The 25,246-nt window shown below is 37.0% G+C and overlaps 1 protein-coding gene and 1 long non-coding RNA gene across 2 annotated transcripts; both read right to left on the bottom strand.

Moving 5' to 3' along the window:
* Positions 1-8,211: 8,211 nt before the first annotated feature.
* LOC145959033 (uncharacterized) lies at positions 8,212-10,545 on the bottom strand. Its single transcript, XR_014434642.1, has 5 exons — positions 9,566-10,545; positions 9,121-9,196; positions 8,790-8,863; positions 8,648-8,698; positions 8,212-8,496 (listed from the first exon to the last, which is right to left on the bottom strand). It is a non-coding gene; the product is annotated as an uncharacterized LOC145959033 (long non-coding RNA).
* Positions 10,546-11,649: 1,104 nt separating this feature from the next.
* On the bottom strand, positions 11,650-13,250 carry LOC145959032 (putative histone-arginine methyltransferase 1.4). Its single transcript, XM_083076931.1, has 3 exons — positions 12,696-13,250; positions 12,365-12,427; positions 11,650-11,769 (listed from the first exon to the last, which is right to left on the bottom strand). Exons 1-3 carry the CDS (start codon positions 12,873-12,875, stop codon positions 11,716-11,718), a joined length of 297 nt encoding a protein of 98 aa, XP_082933057.1. The 5' UTR covers positions 12,876-13,250; the 3' UTR covers positions 11,650-11,715.
* Between the last annotated feature and the right edge of the window lie 11,996 nt (positions 13,251-25,246).

Raw genomic sequence — 25,246 nt, 5'->3', positions numbered from 1 at the left:
CCTAAAAAATCGATAGTAATGTCGGATAAAATCCATAAATATTTCTATTAATACGATGGTAAACTAAAGGTCAATGCTTAAAAAGTCCTTCTTTAATGCATCTGGAACGACCCGTACTGAAACCAGAACGGGTCGTTCCAGATACACAATTAACACAGATTTATGCGTCTAGAACGGCCCATTCTAAAATCAGAACGGCCCGTTCCAGCTGCAATACTTCTGTGTTAATTGTTTATCTGGAACGGCCTGTTCTGGTTTCGGAACGACCCGTTCCAGATCAACAATTAACAAACAAAAAAATCAAGCAGAACGGGTCATTCCAGATGAACATTTAACATAAAATTAAGAAAATAATTTGTTGAAGAAAGTTACCTCAAATGTGGAATATGCAGACTCTTAGAGGGTTAGACAAAGGAGGAATGTGCAAACAAACGAACTTAGAGACTTAGAGATTTAGAGAAGAAGATTTAGAAATGTTTTCGTAAACAAAGGGACGCGCGGGAGTAGAATGGAACGTTGGGGTATTTTAGTGGCTAATTTACGTCAGACAAGGGGGGTCCAACGTAAATTAGACAATCTACGTCGGCCACATGTGTTCTCCGACGTAGATTGTCTAATTTACGTCGGGCCCCCCTCTATCCGACGTAAATTAGTCACTCTTTATTTACGGAACTGCCACCGCATTTTTATAACGTCGTATTTATGTTTTTCTAACGTAAATTAGGTGACGTAATAGCCTATTTTTGTACTAGTGACTAGAACATTTCTTGATAGTTAACATGCATTTATAAACTATTTTTTAGTTTAGTATTGGTACCACATATGTATATGAAGTAGAGATTTATTAGCATATTTTAGATGATAAAGTTTTAGCAGATTTTATGACAAAGATGCCAGTTTATGAATTCTATAGTTTTGTTCCTGCTAGAAACACTCTTAATCTTCTTGGTGATGGATCCTCCGAGCTTGATACGTTGATTAAGTCCTTACTCTAGATAGAGGTGGAGGGTACCTGCAAAGGCATTCTAACGTTCAAGTGAGTATTTGGTACAGAACAATAAATGTTTAATATTATAATAAACATCATACCTTTCCGTGTCCCATCAAGGTATATTTATAGTGATGTATTTAAATCTGATAGGCCTTTTTCCTTGGGAAATGGATAATTAGAGTTTCTAAATCCTAATCTGGCCTTAATGTTGATTTGACGTGGATATTACCGTTTCATTTTTCCTCAAGTAACCAATGGCTATTTTAACAATGCTAAATACCCTTTCAGCTAGTCCTTTAGCCGAAGGGGTATTCGTGTTGGGCCTCGGCCGAATCCCCTTCATATTTGTTGCAGTGTTTCCGTTCTCCCTTTAGCAAGTATTACCCACTCGGCCTTCACTAAAACCCAGTGGGGTGTTCGGTTTAGGTGGTGGCCGAGTGGGATTTTCGGGGTGGCACTTTTCCTATTCTGTACAAGTTTCCTAGCTATTTGTATGTACAAAGCTGTTAGTAGATTTTAAATCTATTCGTTTTTCATTTGTAAACAAATTATATATATATATATATATATATATATATATATATATATATATATTTATTGATTTACATGAATCAAATTTCAGAATCTAAGCCGTTAGCCGGTACTTTCACTTAATAGATATGTTAATTTTTTGTGCATAGAGCTGGTAGCAACTAACAGTTAAATTTGGACTCCTTGATATGTTTCCAACAATAATTGATCTGATCAGCTTGGGTTAATTTTTATTTTTTATTTTTGCAAAATATCCAACAAATCTAGTCAAAATCATGTTAATTAGGATCTGAGTTATTGAGTTTTGAAATATTCATTTAAAAACTACGAATATGTATGGGAAAAAAAAAAGGGTTTGGCGACATACAAAATTCATTGAACTAAAATCTGAACTGAATGCTATCGACTAAAACGTGTTGAAACAACAATTTTTTATGCAAAAAGTGACGTTATTTCTGTTCTACAGGGTTATGAATATGATGGTGACGGATTTGTCTGGAACATTTTCTTGAAATATAATAATAGCTGCCTAAAGTTACAAACTACATGAGCTTTTGATGCCATGTGTAAAATCATAAAATGGATTGTCCAAACATAGAAAAGAAAGCAGATTAAGAAATCCAAATCAGGGGCAGTACGGTTAAGAAGAATCTGGATGTTTACTTAACTTGATTAGTAAAACCATCATACTCGACCACTTAATTATTCTATTTACTTGGTACAAAATATGTGTATCTTTGTCATTCTTAGTAGTATTATATGTGACATGATTATTGGGACTCTTGGCTCAGAGCCATCGAGTCATTGACTCATCAGTGTCATTGCTTTATGATGGACATATTCAATTGAAAAGCTAAGCAAAATTACTAATAAAGATAAAAAAAAATTGGATCTGGTCCAAGGTCATTCTCAAGGGATAATGCACATCATGGAATTGTCTTCTATCATCGCGTAAATTCTACAATATCATTGAATTTCCTTCCTTCTATAAGGTGCACCAACCATGGAAAATGTTGCCATCAGTTTTTTTATCATTACGCGCAATATTCTTGAATTTCCCCCTTTGTTCACTAGTGTGTAAGCATCTATGAATCACCGACACATATATTCATGATATATATATATATATAGGCGTTCAAACAAAAATTAATAATTTTAATTATGATATAATATAAATATATTAGAGACGTGTCTGAAAAGTATACACGTTGACATGACACTCCCTAAATGTATTACACATTAGTGCTTAATAAGTAAGCATAACATAATTATATATGTTGAGATATAAACATAGACATCTGTTCTTAAAAAAAATATAATGAATATAAGTTTATAAATACAACAAAATTTCCATTGATATAAGGTCTTTCATGTGATAGCAAAAAATAAATCTATGTATTCAAATTAAAGTGAATAATAAAAACTTTGCATTGAAAATTTAGTATACCATGCTATGCTACACTTAAATCAATTTCAAGTTTCAACAGGCAAAGAGTTTATATATATGTATATAGGAATCTATTTTCACTTGAGGTACATTGTGGATTGTTTATAGAAGGCTCCTTGAGGGTTGCAGGCTCGAGAGAATTAGTCATTGTTGTGTTGTGGACGCAGGTTAAAGGAAAAATCAAAATGTGGGATGTGAGGAACCATGGCATCGAGTTGTACACTGATCATGCACCTGAGTGAAGAACAATGACTAGATATTAAAAAATTATGACAAATCGTAACGGTTCGGCAAATCCAATATATGAAAAATAAGATATAAAATAAATTGAAATTTCATCACCTTATTAATATGATCGGAAAAGGCTTATATATTAAAATTAACAAAGATGATATTTGTGAAACGAACAACGAAATTATATGTGCATGAAGTTTGCTAATATAATTAAAGTGAAACTATTAAGGGTTTTGTTCAAGTAAGAAAGTCCTAAAATAAAATACAACTTTCTTGATTCAAAGGCTTTTATCTTTATTCTTTATAATTTTTTCTTCAATTCTGAATGTGTTATCTTGTTAATTTATGGTGGATTTAAATATGATTTTAATTTGTAATATGGTGGATTTAAATATGATTTTAAGTAAGTAAGAGAGAATTGGTCATTGTTCTTTATCATTATTTCTGTTAAAAAAAATATTTATTTTTTATTCCTCTAAAATTGAAATCATTTTTTTAATCCTCATTTTTAATGTTGTATGAATCTCTTAATATTATATGAATGTTGTTAACATCTTTTGTATTTATCATATGATCAAATGGTAATGACACTCACAATTGTATATATATTATTTTGTATATAAAGGAAAATTAACAAACAGCAGAAAAAGAAAAAAAAAGCAAATCAGCTAATCATACAAAATTTGTATATAAAGGAAAATTAACAAACAGCAGAAGAAAAAAAAAACAAATCAGCTAATCATACGAAAATGCTTCTAAAGCAAAAGGAGGAGGAACTACAAACTCAACTGTATTTGATACCAAGATACCTTTAAAAAGATAAATTTTTAAAATAAATATTATTTATCTACCTTAAAATTAATATTAGGGACAAAAAAATAGTAATTTTAAGTTCTATAGGGATGAAAATCAAAGATATTTTATAAAGACTAAAACCAAAATATGCTCATTTTTCAGGAACCAAAAATAATAATTTCAAATTTTAGAGAAATAAAAAAATAATTTTTTTATAAAAATTAAAATCAAAACACACTAATTTTATAGGAATTAAAAAATATATTTGTACTATTCGTACTGCGTAGCCGAGCTCCGAGCTCGGCACCATAACGCAAGCCGACCTCGGACACGCACCGCGTGACATCAGCTCGGTATTTAAGCGAATCATAACTGATCCACGAGGATCTCGCCCCGGACGAGGTCCGTTATCTAATCATATTACACCTCATCTCAGGCCCGGCCCAAAGCAACCCTAATTCACACCTAGGTACGTGCATTACTTATACGAGACTAATACTCACACAAACACTAACTTTAGCATCGGAGTCTCTTTTGCAGGTACCACCCCCATCTCAGAGCATCAAGCGTACCAGCGAAGAAGGCTCACCGATCTTACCTGGCGGATCAGCTCTAAAGCAGATTTCTGGTAAGAACATTTGGCGCCCACCGTGGGGCCGATCAAGACAGCTCTTATCGGCCACCTGTATGGTTTTCACCAGAAACCACAGTAGACGCACAACAGACGACGCAAACCACTCAACCACCATGGATAACGAAGCAGCGTTGAGGAGACTAATCGATCAGGTTGAACAGATGCGGTAGCAACATGCCGCCGACCTACAAAACATGAGTGCCAAGCACGACACTGACCTAGCGGCAATGCGTACTGCTAATGAGGCCGACCTGGAGGTGCTACGTGCCGAGAACGAGCGAATCCGCGCTCAACTCCCTCGACACCACTCCGATCATCCTCCTCATACGAGCAACCATAATGGAGAGGAGGAGCACTTAGTCTCTCAATCCCGGACTGCGACTAGGGCACCGACTTCACGACCCGCCACGCACCGATCTCATGCATCGACGCACAAGTCGGGCCCAGATGCCTGCAGAGCACCCACTCATGCCACAGAAAGCCAAGAAACCTTCCACCGACATCCTTTCGTGGACGGCATCATGGAGACCCCACTCCCTCGTGGATGGAAACCCCTCCATCTCGACCGCTATGACGGCACGACGGACCCCGATGAGCACATTGACCTGTACACAACCCAGGTAAACCTCTACACTAACAGTGACACTATCCTGTGTAGGGTTTTTCCGACCTCGCTCAAAGGAGCCACACTCCACTGGTACACCCAGCTACCCGCCGGGTCCATCGACAGTTTCAGCACCCTGGTCCGGCGATTCATGGAGCAATACTGATAGACTATGGCCAAGGCCAAGGAATCCAAGAGGTGATACACTGAAAGAACCAAGAGGAATGAGATGATATTAAAGACCTTTTTCATATATTTTGTAAATAGTCTCTTGTATAGGTTATTTTTGCCTTTGTATTTGTGAGGCACTTTACTTGCTTTTTCCTAGTGATTGTATATTGGTTTTAAGGTAGGTTACTTGGAGAGTTTAGCTCCATTTAACCTCCCTAGTTGATACATTCATTTTGTATTTTTTCAGTAGGAAAAAGGGGGTGACATTTAGCAATGCTTGAGGGTGTGACTAGAAATTGGGCCTGGACTAGGCCTAGGCAAAATTTTACATATTAGACTCATTTTGCTCCTAATTTTTCATAGATTTGATTTAGCTAGGTCTTATCATCATATGATAAACCTAACTAAACCAAATCAAGGATTTCAAATTAATTCAAGGAGCAAAATGAACACTTGGCCGCCTAGCTCCCTAAGTCCCTCCTTGGCCGAAATTCAAGTCATCTCCTTCAAGGTTTGAAGCTTGCCTTGCAAGCTTCTAAACCTTGGAAGGTTAAGACAACCTTACCATGGTTCTTAAGTGAACCATGGTCAAGGTTGGCTTCTCCTACAAGCTACCTAAACCGTAGGAGTTAAAGCTTACCCTACCATGGTTCCTAGTGAACCATGGTTAAGGATAGCTACTCCTACAAGCTACCTTCCCCTATATATTTGATTTTCCTACATTTGTACTCACTTTTGACAAATTTGAGAAATATAATCTGAATTTCTCTCCCACTCAAGAGTCACAAAAACCGAAGAGAACCCTCACTCTAAGGATTCTCTCAAAGTGCTTCTACTTTTGGCTTGGTTCCTAAAGCTTCCTTCACAAGGTTAAGGAGTGGCCGAACCTCCTTCATAGACTTCACCTCCATTGAAGCTTCTTCAAAGGCGATTTCAGACATCTTAAGGAGTAAACCTCAAGGCATTTCGGTCCTTAGCATGGAACTCTTGAAGAAACATCAATCTACTTCAACTAGTTCCATCATTTTTGGTATCAGAGCCTAGTGCTCTTGAGGTTTTTGTTCTAACTTTTTCTACTTGAAATCCGTGTTGTATCTTCCTTGTCTATGTATAAATCTATGTTTGCTGAATGGATCTAGATTTTATTCACACTTTGATGGATCCAAAATGTCACATAATAATAGTTTGATTCATATTTGCTTGTTCTTCTAATTCTTGAATCAAACCAGTTTTGTTGTACTTTAGGTTCCTATACTTGTGCGTTTTTGTTTTTGATTGAGTATCTCCATTCATTCACATGTGTCCGTGATTGGACAACATGCATTGAGTTTAGATTTTGCTTTTGAATCAATTGTTTTGTCTTAGAAAGTCATGTGTAGTCCTTTGTATGTTGAAACTTCCTAGACTAGCTTGTTTGACCTAATTTTGTTTTGTGTTTTGTGTCCGAAATTTGTGTGTCTTTTTCTTATTATCTGAACCTTACCTATATGTGCTTTTGATTTACATATTTGAGTTCATGATTTGCTATTAATTCTAGCAAATTTCTTAGAGTTAGGTTTCCTTTATGTCTTGTTAAAAGTTTTGTCAAAAAAATTCATAAACACTAATTCCTATTAGGTTTTCCTTGAGTTTATTGTGTGGCTGAAACTTTTAACAAATATTACTCATTCAAAATAGAGGCAAAACAGAGGTGTGAGTGTATTAAATGCATGAGAAAAACAAAGGAAAAAGTGCTTAAAAATTTGACCTAAAATACTACAAAATTGTGAAGCACTAGAAAAGAAACATGCATGTGAACACCTTTGTTTTGTGTAAAAAATTTTCTGCAGTTTTTCTATATTGAAACCGAGACCTATAAGTGATAAAAAGGCATTGAAACTCCTGAACATCAAAAGAAAAATAAGTGACAAATATTTTGCAAAAGAAAAAGAAAGAAAATAGCCAAAGAAAAAGCCAAAAAGGAGTAAAAATTGGTTAAGAGTGCTCTCGGTTTTGGTATTGTTTTTGCATGTAAATCTTTGTGACCACACTACAAAAAAATCAAGTTTTAGCGACCACCAAAATCGGTCGCTATTTAGGTAAATTCAGTCGCTGTTACATTCAGCGACCGAAATAGCGACCGAAAAAATCCGTCGCTAAACCCCTGGTCGCTATTTAAAATAGCGACCGAAATTTTTTCCGTCGCAATTTAGCGACCGAAAAATCAGTCGCTAGACATTAAAAATCCGTCGCTAATATTTTGGTCTCCTAACTTCTCGAGACCAATTTTGCGACCGATTTTTTTGGTAGCAATTTCCGTCGCTAATTTTTTTTATTTATTAATAAAAATATTTTAAAAATCAGTCTCTAAATCGGTCGCTAAAAACCTGAAATAGCTACGAATAAATTCGGTCGCTATTTCGGTCGCTAAAAATTTGAAATAACTACAACTTATTTTGGTCACTATTTCGGTCGCTAATAACTTGAAATAGCTACGAATTATTTCAGTCGCTATTTCGGTCGCTAAAAACTTGAATTAGCTACAAATCATTTCGGTCGCTATTTCAGTCGCTAAAAACTTGAATTAGCTACAAATTCTTTTGGTCGTTATTTTGGTCGCTAATGTTAACCAGTATTTTTAAATTCTTTTTAAATTATAAATTTATACCTGTTAACGAATATGAAATTAACAATATATTTATTACACAATTTATAATAATAAACTAGAACATACTAAAAGACATAATCTCATCGATGTAAATTTATATTATAGTGAAAACTAAATAAAATATAAGCATGTCAATATAGTATGCTAAACACAATAATAACATAAAACGTTTAAACTTCAACAAAGTAATAGTGAAATACAATAAAATATCCTGAAACAAGTAAAATAAAGAAGCTTAATTAAGGGTCTTCTGCTATGTCATCAAGAGCATCATCAACAGCATGGTCAGGATCATCTGGGGTAGTACTCGGTGCAGTTGGCCTTAAAGGGTCAATGTTGAGATGGCGTAATATATACTACATCTGCTCATCATGTTGTCGTATATGCTCTTCCAATGCTTTTTCCTTTGCTCGACTTCACTTAGACGCTCCTTATATTTCTCCTAAAACAATAAAAAATATTATTTCAACAAAAATTAAAATATCGCTAATATTCTTTGATTTTAATTCAGCAAATAATTGTTATTTTACAGCAAATAATTCAACAAATAATTCCAACAATTTCTATAAAAAAATGAATTGATAGATTCACACCAGGAGAGTCCATGATATTTGGAGAGTCCTCTTGAAAAGCCACTGCTCTTCCTACAGAAAGCATCACGCATCACGCATCACGCATAAGCAGCAGAAGTAGGATACAATGTTAGAAGGCATTGTGAAGTATATATACACACACCTTCATAAAGATGCAAGGTACTCTTCTCTAGACACATTCTGCATTTCTTCAAGATCTCTTGTATAGTCAGTCACCTGCAGCACACACATCAAAAGTGCTATAAAAAACATTATTTTCACCAGAAGAGATTAACTAACACCCTCTTCCTATCAAAGAACACAGAATCTATAGTCTCAAGTGTCGAAACCTAGTTCCTAAGAAACTATTTCAATCTTATGCTAGTGATACCTTAGGCAAAGATCTCATAGATACCATACCCAATAGTCAATAATTAACATAAAATTAGTAAGACACAATTTTCATTATTAACATACCATCATTATTAACATACCTTCCTTGTGAAGGAAAGAAGAAAGCAACCAGTTAATGCCTCTTGGTCCAATCACAAAGCCAACAAGATTAGCCACCTTTCAAGAAATGTCACGGTATTTAAATTAGATATGGTTACTCAAGTCAACATGTAAACTAAAAAACCATTTACCACTCTTTGAATAATCACTTCCTTTTTGGTGTGGATTTGTGAGATAATTGGCTCAAGTATCAACATTTGAGTGTAATTGGTTCCACTAGTATTTACGTGTAAAATTGAACATCAAATTTGTAGTATAAAAGGTTTTGCACTGGATCAATAGGTTCAACAACTGGCCCCATTAAATGTCATTCTTTTACTCTCTCAGGTAGCCAAAAGCCAAAAACATTGACGTGGATGTTACATAAAAAATAAAAATAAAAATTTATGATATTCATATATGCTCTAAGGGCATTCAAAGACAAACCATGAGGCAAGTAATTGTGACTGCACCGGCAACAACACTGAGTTCACGAAATATGCACTCTCCTAAAGAACTTCGGGCCTGATAATCAAATTTATCTCCATGTTAGACAGCAAGAATCACAGCATGGCCCAATGAAAAATTAGAAGATGAAAGCGTGGATATGCATTACCTGAAATCTATGAAGCACCGATACTTCAATTTGCTTCACGTATCCGTATCCGATACGTATCCGTATCCGATACTCTTGGATACTTCACCGATACATGTCAATGAAGTATCCTAGTCTTTAAAAATATTATGAAAATTTTATTGAATTCCGATACTCTCAGATACCAATACTTATTAGTGATACGTATCGATAAAGTATTCAAATTTTTGAAAAATTATAAAATATCCATTACAGCTAAATAAGATATATAAACATGTTTAATATAGAAACATAGAAATATTTGTCTTTGATGAACTGTAAATGAAAATTATCTTCTATATAGATAATTTTAAGAAAGGAACAAAATTAGTAATATTATTTCTATTTGTAAACAATAAAAAGTAATCTATGATGAAATGATTTATAATTTATTTATTTTTAGTAATGTACAATAAGTATGTTTTTAATTTGGATTTGCAAAATAGCAATTATATATTTAATGTTTATGAATTTTGACCATAATTACATGTACACAATTATTATAATATATGAACATTGATATATACGATGACACGTATCTTACAAGTATCGTATCCTATATATTTTAAAATAATCGTATCGCCGTATCGGATACGTGTCGTATCCGATACGCGTATCGTATCGATGCATCATAGCCTGAAATGCTTTGGCCGCTGATTTTATGTCAATAGATCTCATCATTGAAGCACAAAAAGGATAAAACAACATGTTGATTTGGTGTCTTTCAACACAAACTCATTATTGCAAATGCCTATACTCATGTGCTCTTGTAGTTAAATGATCATGTTGATTTAGTGTATAAACGATAACTGGAAATAATGAACCTATTAAGTAGTTTAGTGAGTGCTACTAGCCTGCTTTAATGGCATCTGCGGCAGCTTCTTCTGGCGTTGATGTGTAGTGTTGGTTATCATAGAACACACCAAGGATTCTATACATATAAATTAATTTAACATGAAAAAGTTTTAAAAGTAGTTATTAATATCATTTAACATTTTAAATAAAATATAAGAATAAGTGCTAAATATTTAATGATAAAATTAATAATCATAGATTATTATATTGTAACGACAGTGATCATTGATTTGGGTACTCATGGTACAAAGCAACAAGCTAATCAACAGAGAAAATATAATTCGATTTGAAAGAGAAATTCATTACTATTACTTTTAAATTCACTATGAAGACAATGAGAAAAACGTATCAAACCCATTAGGCATCATCCTACCACTACATGGTAAAAGAGATACCTATCTGTACCTCTCACTAGGCTTAACCATTAATTTGACATGCCAAAAGAGATTTCACTGTGCCTTGTAAATTTTTTCTACAAATTATGATTAAAACACCAAATTCAGCTTTTGAAAAAGATTTAAAAACTCAAAGTATTAGCAACCCAAAAACAAATTAAAGATCAAAGAAATACCTTATCAATTCTATTTATTACACAATTAAAGCAAGGGAAGTATTAATTCAAAATAATGATCTAATTAAAAGAAAATCATGTCCAAGAGAACATAGAAACTAATATTCAAACTTTTATTTTTATCCTTACTGTTGAACTTCTAATTAGATTGAAAAAAAATATATTTAAATATGAATTGCAACAGGATTCACATAAGCAGAGGAACCAACACCCATGACTTAGATTCAAAATAATATTTATCCTTATTTAAACTTGTATAATTAGAAAAGAAAGAATTATTAGAATTATTATATACTAGAGTATTATCATATTTAACAACTTTATTAGAATTATTATATACTAGATTATAGCTGATTTTTATAGACATATTGCCAAGTACAGGCGTTATTGGACTAGTTAGCATGTTTCCATGAAGGTACCTAATTAAATGAAGAAATCACGCAACAAGAAAAATAAGGTAAGGATTCTTACACAGTAAAAAGTTAGAATCAGTTTTCTAGGCCTTTGCATATGGCAATAGTTGATATAGCTGGCATGTCAACTATGATCTAAAGAACCGCAGCCACAATAGAAACAGGAAAATATCACAGCCTGCATCAAAACAGATAAAAGAAACATCATTGAAATTTCATAACAGATGGTGCAATGTCATGAGTCATGTATTTAGAATACTTTTTTATAGCCACAATTTTGTTTTGAAGTTCCCAAAATCTACCAATGCAGCTCACTCATTAGACTTTCCAATAGGGTGTTTATCTAGAAAAACTCTATCATAATGTGGCTTTCGTTAGATATTTTGGCATTATATTTCATGAACTTTGTCCTTGAAAATTGTCACCAAATCACAAGCGCACACTAGCAATTCCTTTTGGTGTTGATGGATCGATAAAGATGGACTTATAAGCAATCATTTTTTCTCCACATAACACGAATATATCATCTTGAGAAAGAAACAAGATGCTGCCACTTTTTCCAAGTGAAGATATGTCCCTTAGACCATAACCACCACAAATGGATATCATGTACTCTACAACATCTAATTTAAACATGTCTCTCAAAAATTCTTGGAAATATATGCTTATGTAATTATGCAGAGAAAAAAGAAAATAAAAAGGATGTTATAGAAAGCTACAGGCATTGAAAATTCCAACCATATATAGCTTAGCACAAAGATTCTGCTCTGTACCTTTTTGCCAGCATCAGATCTTTCCACCACGCACACCGATAGAACAGGACTCACCTTGAATAACTGTCAAGTTAAACCACAAATTAACAATAATTAACAAATTCTAATGAAGATTATCGTCTCATTCACTGAATGCTTCGCCATTCAGTGAATAAAAGAAAGCGACACGCAACATTAGAATTCAAAGAAAAATAACAAGTAAACGCCGAGAAAAAAGAAATTCAAAATTAACCTTGCCGTCGTATTAGATAAAACAAACAGTTTGATAGCTGAAAAACGTTTTGATTATTCTTGCATTTGCTAGGAATAAAAGCAGAAGGTGAAAATGAACCTGAACAGTTCGAGGATCGACACTGAGGGGAATCTGGTGAGATTGGTTATGAATTTGGAGACCGTCAGAGTCGAAGCGAGCAATTCCCGGCGAAGCGGAAGAAGGAGGTGAAGAGAGGTCGGAAACTGAGGCCAAAGCGAACTCTCGGTGCTTCCACTTTTGCCCTAACGAATCCTCCATTATCTTATTCTTCTCTCTTTCGTTCTCCACCAAACCACAACTCTCTTTGTATTTCAAGCATGACGCGTGCAGCTATGTGAGTGATAGTAATTAGTTATATAACTAGGGTTTGGGGGTTCCAAAAATTGAGAGCCGCCAGAGGAGCGGAGAAGAGAGGGCTTTGTTCTATGCTTTGGTGAGTTACTGTGTCAGCTATATGGGGTTTTTATTCCGCCTAGGAGAAGGGTTTATTTTTTTTACTACATTAATTAATTAATTAGTTATTCTGAATTATTTTATTTTATTAATTATTCTGAGTCATGAATACATTTTTAGACTCTATCGTAAGTTACTAAAATGAATGATAAATAAGATTAAATTGAAAGTTTTCTAACGTAAGTTATTAAAATAATGCATGCTTTCTCTTCATTTTTTAAAATAATATTATATTTTATTCAACACGTCCAATTAAATATTCAATTCGGACAACAAAAGGTCAAAAGATAATAAAATATTCTAATTAAGTAAATTAAATAAACTAAATTAAATTAATTAAATTAAATCTTATAATCGTTATTTTTTTAATGATATTAAATTAAATATTCTAATTATTTTACAATAAATTAAAATGAAAAGATAATAAAATATTTTAACTGATATTTCAAATAAAACACATTAAAATATTATAATCAAAATAAATTCAGTATTAAATTAAAAGATTATAAAAATCATAACTAAAATTATAATAAATATTCTGATATTAAATATTTGTATAAAGAAATTGCTACAGATTTTAGAATTTATTTATTATATTTTATAATCAAAACATATCTAATATTAAATCAAAAGATTATAAAAATTATAATTCAAATCATAATAAATAATTTGATATTAAATTTATTATATATTAAAATTAATTAAATATTTTTATCAAAGATACTGATACAGATTTTAGATTTTATTTACTATGTTTTATAATCAAAAGAAATTCAATATTAAATCAAAAGATAATAAAAATTATAACTAAAATCTTAATAAATTTTCTAATATTAAATTTAATATATATTAAAATTAATTAAATATTTGTATTTAAGAAATTATTACAGATTTTAAATATATATTTTAAAGTTTTTATTTTATTAAATTAATTGAAAATAAATTATATTTTATCACTTTTTAATAAAATAAGTGAATGATAATGAATTAATTAAAATTTTAAAATATATTTTAATTAAAAATATTTTTTTATCAATACAGTAACTAAAAGTATTATAATAAATAATGAAATTAAATAAATTAAATCTTATAATGGTTATTTTTTTAATGATACTAAATTAAATATTCTAATTAATTTACAATAAATTAAAATGAAAAGATAATAAAATATTTTAACTGATATTTCAAATAAAACATATTAAAATATTATAATCAAAACAAATCCAATATTAAATCAAAAAATTATAATTAAATATTTTTTCAAAATTTAATTAAATATTTTTATCAAAGAAACTGATACACATTTTAGATTTTATTTACTATATTTTATAATTAAAAGAAATCCAATATTAAATTATAAGATAATAAAAATTATAAGTTTCTGTATTATATATATATAATTACTTTCAACAGAATATCAATGAATCAAATTGGTGTAGCGGTTTCGTGGTTGGCCCAAGATTACCCAGAGGACCCAGGATCGAAACCTGGCTGTGTAATTTTAGATATTCATAACGCGGGAAAGCCACTCTAATTTAAAATTTAATAAAAAAATTTAGCGACCGATTTTAATTCGGTCGCTAAGTTTGTTTGTATTGTTTAGCTACCGAAATTTAATCAGTCGCTAAAAATTTCAAAAGTTTAGTTTTAGCGACCGAATTAAATTCGGTCACAATTTTTTGATAATTTTTTCAAAATTGGTCGCTAATTCCGTTGCAAATTATGTTTTCATCAAACAAAATTAAACAGCGACTGATTTAGCGACCGATTTTCTTGCTACCACTGTAATCCGTCGCTAATTCGGTCGCAAAACAGCGACTGATAAAATTCGGTCGCTAAATCGGTCGCTACATTAATCGGTCGCTAATTCAGTCGCAAAATAGCGACCGAAAAATTTCGGTCGCTAATTTCGGTCGCTATTTTGTATTTTTCTTGTAGTGCCAGCCACATTTTTGAGTCTTATTTTGTTTTCTAATCTTAGCTTTTAATTTTGTAATCCATTCTAGTGCCTTTCCTAGGTTAATCTTTGTGTGCTAGCCTTCAAAATTTCCTTTAATTGTTGCTTGTCTTTTTGTGGAATTCTTTCTAGTCTTGTCTCATTTGTTTTCCACCAATTGGTGTAGCCATTCTAAATTGTTCATTTTCAGTTTTAGCACTAATATTCAGTCTTAAAGGTGGTTGAGTGCTTCTTGAAAGGTGTAGGAGGCCAAGCCAAAGGACATCCACTTGAAGGCTTTGGTGGTTGCTTAGGGAGTTTGTTCTCTCTTGGTGGCTAGGCTCTTGGAAACACCTAGAAGTGACTAACCTCAAGGTTACTTCTAAAAAGAGGAGTGAAACACCTTTGTGAGGCTGCAGTTGGTGGCTGAATTGGAGCAAGAAGGAGTGAAGCTAATTGTGAAAATTTTTGTGAAAATTTAGAACTAAATTTAGTGACGGAAATTTTGGTTACTAAAACTAGTTTTTCCTTACAAAAATCCGTCTCTAAATTTGTTCTAAATTAGTGGCTAATTTGTTTGCCTTGAAATTAAGTGCAGCCACTAAATTCATTTGATTGTGAATTTACATTTCATTTGGAGTGTGAATTTGCATTTCATTTGAAGAAAATTTGAATTTCATTTTCTTGTAATTTTTGATTTCCAAATTTTTGTACAAGGTCTTTATTAAGGAGTGTCTTGGAGTGCCTTTGGTGTATCTCCATCTCTCCTTAAGAGTTCTCATAGTAAATTTCGTTTAACACTTGTGAGAGGGTCCTTGAAGGTCTTTGGTACCTCTCAAGCTCTCACTTAGGTTTAAATTGCTTACCACGCCTAGTTTTTGTTTTCAGTCATTTAAGTTTTCAAGCAATTTATGTTTTAAGCAATTTATGTTTTCAGTCATTTAAGTTTTCAAGCAATTTATGTTTTCTTGCTCTTTATGTTTTCAAGCATCTTATAAACTGTACACATAGGCACTTGTTTGTTATTTTTCTTTAAGAAAAGATCTTTGTGAAAATTGATTTGTGCAAGACAAAAGTACAAAGGGGTTTAGAGATTTTTACTTGAAGAGACTTGGTTATTAAGTGGCTCTTTAGTAGCTCACCTCCCTCCAAAGTTCAATTTGTACTCTTAGACCTCCAAGTGCCAAGTCTAAGCACTTCAAAAATAATAATTTCATAAAAACTATTTTTGTTTGAAAAAAAATTTCTTGAATTAAAATGTCTCAAGATTCCTCCCATAGTGAAAGTGATGGCTCTCCAAAAAGTCTTTCATATATCACTAAAGAGCTCAAATCACTTAAACTATGGAAAAAGCAAGAGTCCATTCAAAGAGAGAAGGAAAGAATTGAAATAGAATGACAACTTGCTTATCTTGAGGAAGAATTGAGAATTTTAAGGCAAGAGGAAGAAAAATTAAAAGAAGATATGAAGAAACATAGGAAAAAGAGTAGGAGCTCACATTCCCAATACACATCCCCTAATGAAAGCATGAATCAAGGGGATCACTACCAACATACTCCTAGGAGGACCACAAGGCCAAGGGAAGTCAAAGTTGACCTTCCCCAATTTTTTGGCAAAGATGATGTGGAGTTATACCTAGATTGGGAAATGAAGGTTGAGCAACTCTTTGCTTGCCATAGGGTGAGTGAAGAGAGAAAAGTCCCTCTGGCTACCCTTAGCTTCCAAGGGCATGCCATGTATTGGTGGACAGCCCTAGAAAGAGAGAGACGCCTCCACAATGATCCTCCAATTCAATATTGGAATGATCTTAAAAGTGCAATGAGGAGGAGGCACATTCCCACCTATTATGGAAGGGAGCTTATGAATAAGCTCCAAAGGCTCCAACAAAGGGATTTGTCTGTAGAACAGTACAGGCAACAAATGGAGCTTTTAATGATGAGGGCTTGTATTAGGGAAGAGGAAGCCACCACTGTAGCTAGATTCCTAAGTGGTCTTGACTTAGAGATTAGAGACCAAGTGGAGCTACTACCCTACAGGGACTTAAATGATTTAGTCCAACTTTGTGTAAGGGTAGAACAACAAATGTTGAGAAAATCTTCTTTTAACAAAGAAGGCTCCCACTCTAGATCTCTTAAGAAAGACTACATGGAGGAGGAAAAATCTTTTGAAAAGAAAAATATTTTAGAACCCTCCAAGGAATTAGCTAAGAATAAGGATAAAAACAAAGAGAAGGGTAAAGGTACCCATACTCCACACACTAGCACAAAGACTAGTGATATTAAATGTTTCAAGTGTCTAGGGAGAGGCCACATTGCTTCTCAATGCCCTACAAAGAAAGTCATGATCTTAAGGGGGCATGACACTTATAGTAGTCAAGAAGAGACTACTACCTCCTCTTCTAGTGAGAGTGAGGTTGAAACAAAGCTTCAAAGGACCAAAATGGAGCCAGTTTATCCTTATGAGGGAGAGCTCCTAATGCTTAGGAGAATTCTTCATAATCAACCTAGTGGTACCCTATCACAAAGAGAGAACATCTTTCATACAAGATGTAATATTTTAAATAATGCTTGTTCTCTCATTGTTGATAGTGGTTCATGGTGCAATTGTTGTAGCACTAGGTTGGTTAAAAAGACGAGTTTAATTACTATGTCACATCCTCAACCTTATCATTTGCAATGGCTTAATAAGGATGGCGACATAGTAGTTGACCAACAAGTGAAGGTCAAGTTTTCCATTGGGAAGTATGAGGACCAAGTTTTATGTGATATAGTATCAATGGAAGCTTGTCATATTTTGTTAGGAAGACCATGGCAATTTGAAAAGAAAACTATACATAATGGTCTTACTAATGAAATTTCCTTCACTCACAAGGAAAAGAAATTTGTACTTTATCCTCTTTCACCTCAATAAGTGGCTGAGGATCAAGCACAAATGAAAAACAAAAGAAAAAGAGAAAAGGTAGGGAAGAGTAAAGAGGAAGAAATATCCTCTAAGGGAATTATGTCTAAAGAGAATTGCTTTATCACTAAAGAATCTATGAAAACTATTCTCTTTATTCATAAAGGCCTTAACTCTTACCCTCACGCTGCCACTAGTCTTGAAGAAGAGATTCACAAATCCATTATTTTTAAAGAAAAAGAATCTCAACTTCAAGATTTTGTGAAGGAGAAGTTTCATTTAGTTCTACTTCTCACGCTACTTCCTTGGTGGTGCCCAAGGTAGATAGCCTTCCTTTTTGTAGGACTTGTCCTACCTTAGTTGTGTCAATAATGCACCCAATTTATGGAATATATTATTTGTTGGATATAACATATGAACCTTCAAGGTTCCTTGAGACAAATTCTTTTTATAACCATCCAACAAATAATATAATCCAAAATTGTTTAGGAAATTTCTTAGTAGTATTTTCCTTATTTTCTAGGAAATGCCTAGGTTACCACATAGGGTACTTTAGGCAAGATATTTTAGTTTTTAGGATTAAGTCTTTAGTGTGCTATAGTTTTAGTTTTAGCACATTTTTAGGATTTAATAATATACCTAGTCTATGTTTAGGATAGGATCCTATTCATTATATTAGTAGGTCTAGTGTCATTGATTTCTTTAGGTTCCATGAAAGGATTCTTTCTAGGATATTCCTTTCACATTTATTTGTTGAAAATATCACCTCTAATGAATTTTATTATATATTTGTAGGTATGGCCAATAATCATGAGGACCCTCGAGATTTGAGGTCAAATCCTTTTCAAGAGGGAGGGGATGATAGACTATGGCCAAGGCCAAGGAATCCAAGAGGTGATACACTCAAAGAACCAAGAGGAATGGGATGATATTAAAGACCTTTTTCATATATTTTGTAAATAGTCTCTTGTATAGGTTATTTTTGCCTTTGTATTTGTGAGACATTTTACTTGCTTTTTCCTAGTGATTGTATATTGTTTTTAAGGTAGGTTACTTGGAGAGTTTAGCTCCATTTAACCTCCCTAGTTGATACATTCATTTTGTATTTTTTCAGTAGGAAAAAGGGGGTGACATTTAGCAATGCTTGAGGGTGTAACTAGAAATTGGGCCTGGACTGGGCCTAGGCAAAATTTTACATATTAGACTCATTTTGCTCCTAATTTTTCATAGATTTGATTTAGCTAGGTCTTATCATCATATGATAAACCTAACTAAACCAAATCAAGGATTTTCAAATTAATTCAAGGAGCAAAATGAACACTTGGCCGCCTAGCTCCCTAAGTCCCTCCTTGGCAGAAATTCAAGTCATCTCCTTCAAGGTTTGAAGCTTGCCTTGCAAGCTTCTAAACCTTGGAAGGTTAAGACAACCTTACCATGGTTCTTAAGTGAACCATGGTCAAGGTTGGCTTCTCCTACAAGCTACCTAAACCGTAGGAGTTAAAGCTTACCCTACCATGGTTCCTAGTGAATCATGGTTAAGGATAGCTTCTCCTACAAGCTACCTTCCCCTATATATTTGATTTTCCTACATTTGTACTCACTTTTGACAAATTTGAGAAATATAATCTGAATTTCTCTCCCACTCAAGAGTCACAAAAACCGAAGAGAACCCTCACTCTAAGGATTCTCTCAAAGTGCTTCTACTTTTGGCTTGGTTCCTAAAGCTTCCTTCACAAGCTTAAGGAGTGGCCGAACCTCCTTCATAAACTTCACCTCCATTGAAGCTTCTTCAAAGGAGATTTCAGAGATCTTAAGGAGTAAACCTCAAGGCATTTCGGTCCTTAGCATGGAACTCTTGAAGAAACATCAATCTACTTCAACTAGTTCCATCAAATACGCCACAAGCCGACCTCATCACACAACCTCGACTGCTTTGGCCAACCTCAGGCAGAATGACGATGAACCTCTACGAACCTTCATGGAACGCTTCTCCAGCATCTCGGTGCGGATCCAGAACTTGAACCCTAAGGTCGCCCTGCACTCCATGCTCATGGCCCTAAAAGCCGGCCCCTTCGTCGACAGTCTATGCCGAGACCCCCCCCCCCCCCGTGATATGGACGAGCTCCGCGCTCGCGCGGCCGTCTACTTCCAGATAGAGGAACACTCCGCTTTCCGCGACCAGGTTCACGGAAAAGGTCCAGCAAAGTCAGAATAAGGGCATAAGGACAAAATAAAAGTCAGCAACGACAGCCAGTTCAAGAAGTCAACTAGGGCAAACAGAGGAGGGAGATACGCCTTCTACACTCTCCTAAATGCACCTAGAGTCCACATCCTGGAGGAAGCCAGCAATAACAACCTGCTCGCCCTTCCACCACCAGGCCACACTCCCAACAGCGCCGACAAGTCCAAGCACTGCCGGTACCACAAGAACCATGGTCACACCACGGAGGAGTGTCACACACTCAGGGATCGTATCGAAGAACTCATTCAGGCAGGCCACCTCGACCAGTACGTCCAGCGACAGCAGGGTAACCGAGGCGGCTACGGCGGTCGGGGACGAGGAAGAGGCCGTGGTTCGGGAGCTCGCACTGACCCACACTCGGGTTCCCAACAAAATACTAACGGTGCAGTACAAGCCGAGATAAGCCAAGAGACAGAGTCAACTCCCTTACGGGGAGTAATCAACACAATTGCGGGTGGCTTTGCGGGGGGAGGCGCCAGCAACTCGGCTCGAAGAAGACACCTGCGAAGCATCAACTGCGTCCACTCTACCACCTCGGCCCCGCACCAAAGCTCACCGCCGATCTCTTTTTCTGACGAGGACTACGCTGGCGTCAGCCCTAACCAAGATGACCCCATGGTCATCATCGTAGAAATAGCCAACTGGGAGGTGCAGAAAGCACTCATCGACCAGGGGATCTCGGCCGACGTCCTGTACTGGCCGACGTTCCTCAAACTAGACGTCCACCGCTCTCTCATATAACCTCACACTGAGCCCCTAGTCGGCTTCGCAAGAGAGCGAGTTCACACTCGAGGGTACGTAGACTTACTGATAACTTTCGGAACACCACCAGATACAAGGCGGGTCATGGTCCAATACCTCCTCGTGGAAGCCAACACTTCCTACAACATCATCATCGGAAGGCCCACCTTAAACCAACTCGGAGCGGTTGTGTCAACCCCACACCTCACCATGAAGTTCCCGGGCAAGGACGGTAACATCATCTCCGTCAAGGCTAATCAGAAAATGGCTCGGCAATGCTATGCCGAGAGTCTGAAGGTCTCCTCGTCCAGCAAGAAAAGCAAGGGGGATCCCCTCACCGCAGCTTCTTAAGTTTCATTTCTTTTTTCAGTATGAACACAGTTGTGCACTCTTTTCCCGCCCCAGTCTTTGACTGCGAGGGTTTTTAACGAGGCACACAGGCATAATAAATAAAATTACTCATTTTGCTCAATCCATACTCTTATCTTTCTGCTCATATAAAGGACGAAAACGAACCTTAGACGCACAAATGCAAGTTCCGAGGTCGAATACGAACCTCAACACTCTCGTTAACGGTCGAGTTCGAACCTTAATCAAATCGTTTCCCTCAAAATCAAGGTCGAGTATGAACCTTAGAACTCTCACCCGGGGTCGAGTACGAACCTCGGAAAAAATTCATTTTACTCCAAAACGGGGTCGAGTTCGAACCTTAATTAAATAGTCCATCTAAAATCTAAGGTCGAATTCGAACCTCGATTTATTAAGGTCAAGTTTGAACCCTCACGAAGCTCTAAGGTCGAATTCGAACCACATAAGCCGAGGTCGAATACGAACCTCGGCACTCTCGTTAACGGTCGAGTTCGAACCTTAATCAAATCGTTTCCCTCAAAATCAAGGTCGAGTACGAACCTTAGAACTCTCACCCGGGGTCGAGTACGAACCTCGGAAAAATTCATTTTACTCCAAAACGGGGTCGAGTTCGAACCTTAATTAAATAGTTCATCTAAAATCTAAGGTCGAATTCGAACCTCGGTTTATTAAGGTCAAATTTGAACCTTCATAAAAATCTAAGGTCGAATTCGAATCTTGGTTTATTAAGGTCAAGTCTGAACCCTCGCGAAAATCCAAGGTCGAATTCGAACCTCGATTTATTAAGGTCAAGTCTGAACCCTCACGAAGATCCAAGGTCAAATTTGAACCTCGGTTTATTAAGGTCAAGTCTGAACCCCCACGAAAATTCAAGGTCAAATTCGAACTTCGGTTTATTAAGGTCAAGTCTGAACCCTCACGAAAATCCAAGGTCAAATTCGAACCTCGGTTTATTAAGGTCAAGTCTGAACCCTCACGAAAATCCAAGGTCAAATTCGAACCTCGGTTTATTAAGGTCAAGTTTGAACCCTCACGAAGTTCTAAGGTCGAATTCGAACCACATAAGCCGAGGTCGAATACGAACCTCGGCACTCTCGTTAACGGTCGAGTTCGAACCTTAATCAAATCGTTTCCCTCAAAATCAAGGTCGAGTACGAACCTTAGAACTCTCACCCGGGGTCGAGTACGAACCTCGGAAAAATTCGTTTTACTCCAAAACGAGGCCGAGTACGAACCTCGACAAAATCGTTTTACACAAACCCAAGGTCAAGTCCATCGTTTGAGGTCAAATTCGAACCTTCGTATAGCTCACCTCATTTCAATTCGAGACCGAATCCGAACCTCAGGCCAAATTCGAACCTCTCAACAGATTCCTTTACGAAAAACCGAGGTCGAGGTTTCACCCCGGCGTGACCAGCTAGGATCTATAAAAACACAAAACAGACACCGAACGTATACCTCAAAACGTGCACAAAGCAAAAACCAAGCACAAACACATAAAAGCAAAGAAATATATATATATATATATATATATATATATATATATATATATATATACGCATATATCAGCAAAGTTCCTAGAGTTCAACACTTGAATTCAAAACAGAAAATTAAACTAGGCTATTACAAAATTGGCCTACGCAGAGGCGTTCTCACTAGAACTGTCATCGACATCGTCCTCCTTAACCAGCCTCCCAAAGCGGACAACCTTCTCCACATGCATGGAGGAAAAGTCAAACCCGGGAGCAAGGAGCCGTGCCTGACGAGCAGCCTTGTGGAAGCCCCTCCGGTGCTCCATCACAACGGAGTGTTCAACCTCCGCAAGCCTCCCTTCCACGGCCACCTTCCCTGCCGCCAGCTCTGCAAGCTCCGCCTTCAGGGTGGCAATCTCGTCTTCCCGGCCACCAAGAATGACCTCGCTACGAAGGCGCTCTTCAGCCGCCGCCGCCAACTCTCTTTTAAGAGAGGTCACAACATCCTGTAGAGCCCGCACTTGGCCACGGGAAGACGTCACTTCATCCTCCAAAGAGCGGGCGCAACCCCGAGAGAAGGCGACGACGAGCTTCTGCAGCTCCCCCACCTGGGAGGCATAAGCCTCGTTGGATCGCAAAGCGATCTCAAGAGACTTTTGCACCCTCGCAAGGCCGCCCCGTGCAAATCGAAACTCGGCCTCCTGCTGCTTCGTCTCACCAAGGGCAGTACTAAGAGCCTTGTTCTCCTCCCTCAAGATCTTATTCGCATCCTTCTAGGGTTGAAGTTGGCCCCTCAGCTTGGCCAGCTCCTCTTGCTGCTTGGCCAGGTCCTCCTGCTGCTTAGCCCACCTAGGCTTCCAATGTCCCAGGATGCCCATAGCCCTCTGCAGAAGGACCTGGGCAGCGTCGAAACTATCCTCGGGGTCGGCCTTGTCTATCAACCCCTGGTCCTCGGAGCTCAACGAGCCCTGAGGGAAGAACTTCTCGGCGGTCATCCCTGCGCTCCACAGCGAGCCCATGTCGGCCGAGGCACTCACGTGGTCTAGTCGCACTTTTGAAAGGCCCTTCCCGAAGCGATGGGTTAGGTATCGGCTCTGGGAAACCCCCTGTGATGCGCCAGACGGCGACGCCGAAGCTGCAGCGGTGGGCGGAGGAACCTCCGACCTTGCCTGCAAAAACCAGCCCCATGTCAAAAAATAAAATAAGGTGGCATACGGGAAACCACGAAAGTCAGGGAACACTACTTACCTCAGCAGCAGGAACAACCTGCTCGGTGGCCGGAACCGCCACCTCGGCAGCCTGGGCGACCCACCCGACAGCCTGTGTCGCTGCCTCGGCAACGTCTCCTGCCTGCGAAAGACGGCCCTAGGTCAGAACACAGAAAAACACAATAAACGACACTAAAAAAGCAACAGTAACAGGGTTCTCACCACCTTGGCAGCCTGGGCGACCTGCTTAGTGGCCGGAATCGCCACCTTGGCAGCCCGAACCACCTCCTCAAAAGCCACCTGAGGGGCCTCCTTGGGCGGTGGACTCTTAGTAAGGTCCACCACACTCGCATCAGCGGCCGTGGAGGTCACCTCCTCGGCGTCCGCAGGGGCAGAGGTCCCCCCGACCTCCTTCGCTCCCCTTTTCCTCTTTCGGCTGACCTTTAGAGGGGGAACATCCTCCTCTTGAGGCTCGGGGACCTCGAGTTCTGTGACATTGTACCGATGTTTGAGCTCATGCCACAAATTCTTCCCCATGATACCTATAGACAAGAAGCAAAACACATCAGCAAAAGAAAGCTACACAAACCCCAAGCCACCAAAAAACAAAATACTCACTCTCCAAACCCCTCTCCCTGTATGCCGAGTTCGCAAGCGACAGAACGAGCTTGCAATCCAGCGGGCGAGGAAGTGCAGCGAGGTTGTCGATAGCGGCCACCTCCGAGGCCGTCAGTTTCACCTGGCCTACAGCATGAAACCTAGACGGTTTTGGGCACCAGTAGAAAGGGAATTTCGGCAGCCCTCCGAAATAAAACGCCTCATCCTCCAAAGGGTCAACATTCACAAGAGCAACCCAGAAAAACTCTTGCTTGAAATTTTTATATGACTGGGAGTAGAGGGTAAACAAACCCCCATCCCTACTCCCATTCAAGGACAGAATGCCATATGGCGGAACGCCTAACTTCAACTGATAAAAATGAAGAAAGACGGGAAGGGATACCTCTATCCCTAAAACTGTACACAGGACTTGAAAAGCCCTCAAGAAACCTCAACTGTTGGGATGCAACTGGCAAGGAGCCGCGTTGACATGGTTCAAAAAATCACACTCGAACTGAGTGAAAGGAAGACAGACACCTAAATCCCTAAAGAAACAATAGTACATATAGAAATGGGGAGAATTGGTAGACTTCCCCATGTACACACCCTCACCAGCCTCACAGGGTTCAAGCCGGATCATTCGGGAGATAGCAGTCGCAAGCCCTGCACGACCTGGCGATCCTATTGACCTCAAGAAAGGTCCGAAAGACACT

This window comes from Cajanus cajan, chromosome 6, assembly GCF_000230855.2.
Source record: "Cajanus cajan strain Asha chromosome 6, NIPB_CcT2T_4, whole genome shotgun sequence".
In the NCBI taxonomy this organism is placed as follows: Eukaryota; Viridiplantae; Streptophyta; class Magnoliopsida; order Fabales; family Fabaceae; genus Cajanus; species Cajanus cajan.
The sequence above is the reverse complement of the archived record's forward strand: the minus strand, read 5'-3'. Positions and strand labels throughout refer to the sequence as shown.

Bases quoted from the DNA above. Each gene is read 5' to 3' on its own strand.
- LOC145959032 (XM_083076931.1), bottom strand. From the start codon at position 12,875: ATGGAGGATTCGTTAGGGCAAAAGTGGAAGCACCGAGAGTTCGCTTTG. The intron at 12,428-12,695 runs GTTCATTTTCAC...TTAACTTGACAG, and splicing joins TCGATCCTCGAACTGTTCAG to TTATTCAAGGTGAGTCCTGT. The intron at 11,770-12,364 runs GTACAGAGCAGA...GTTTTGATGCAG, and splicing joins GATCTGATGCTGGCAAAAAG to GCTGTGATATTTTCCTGTTT.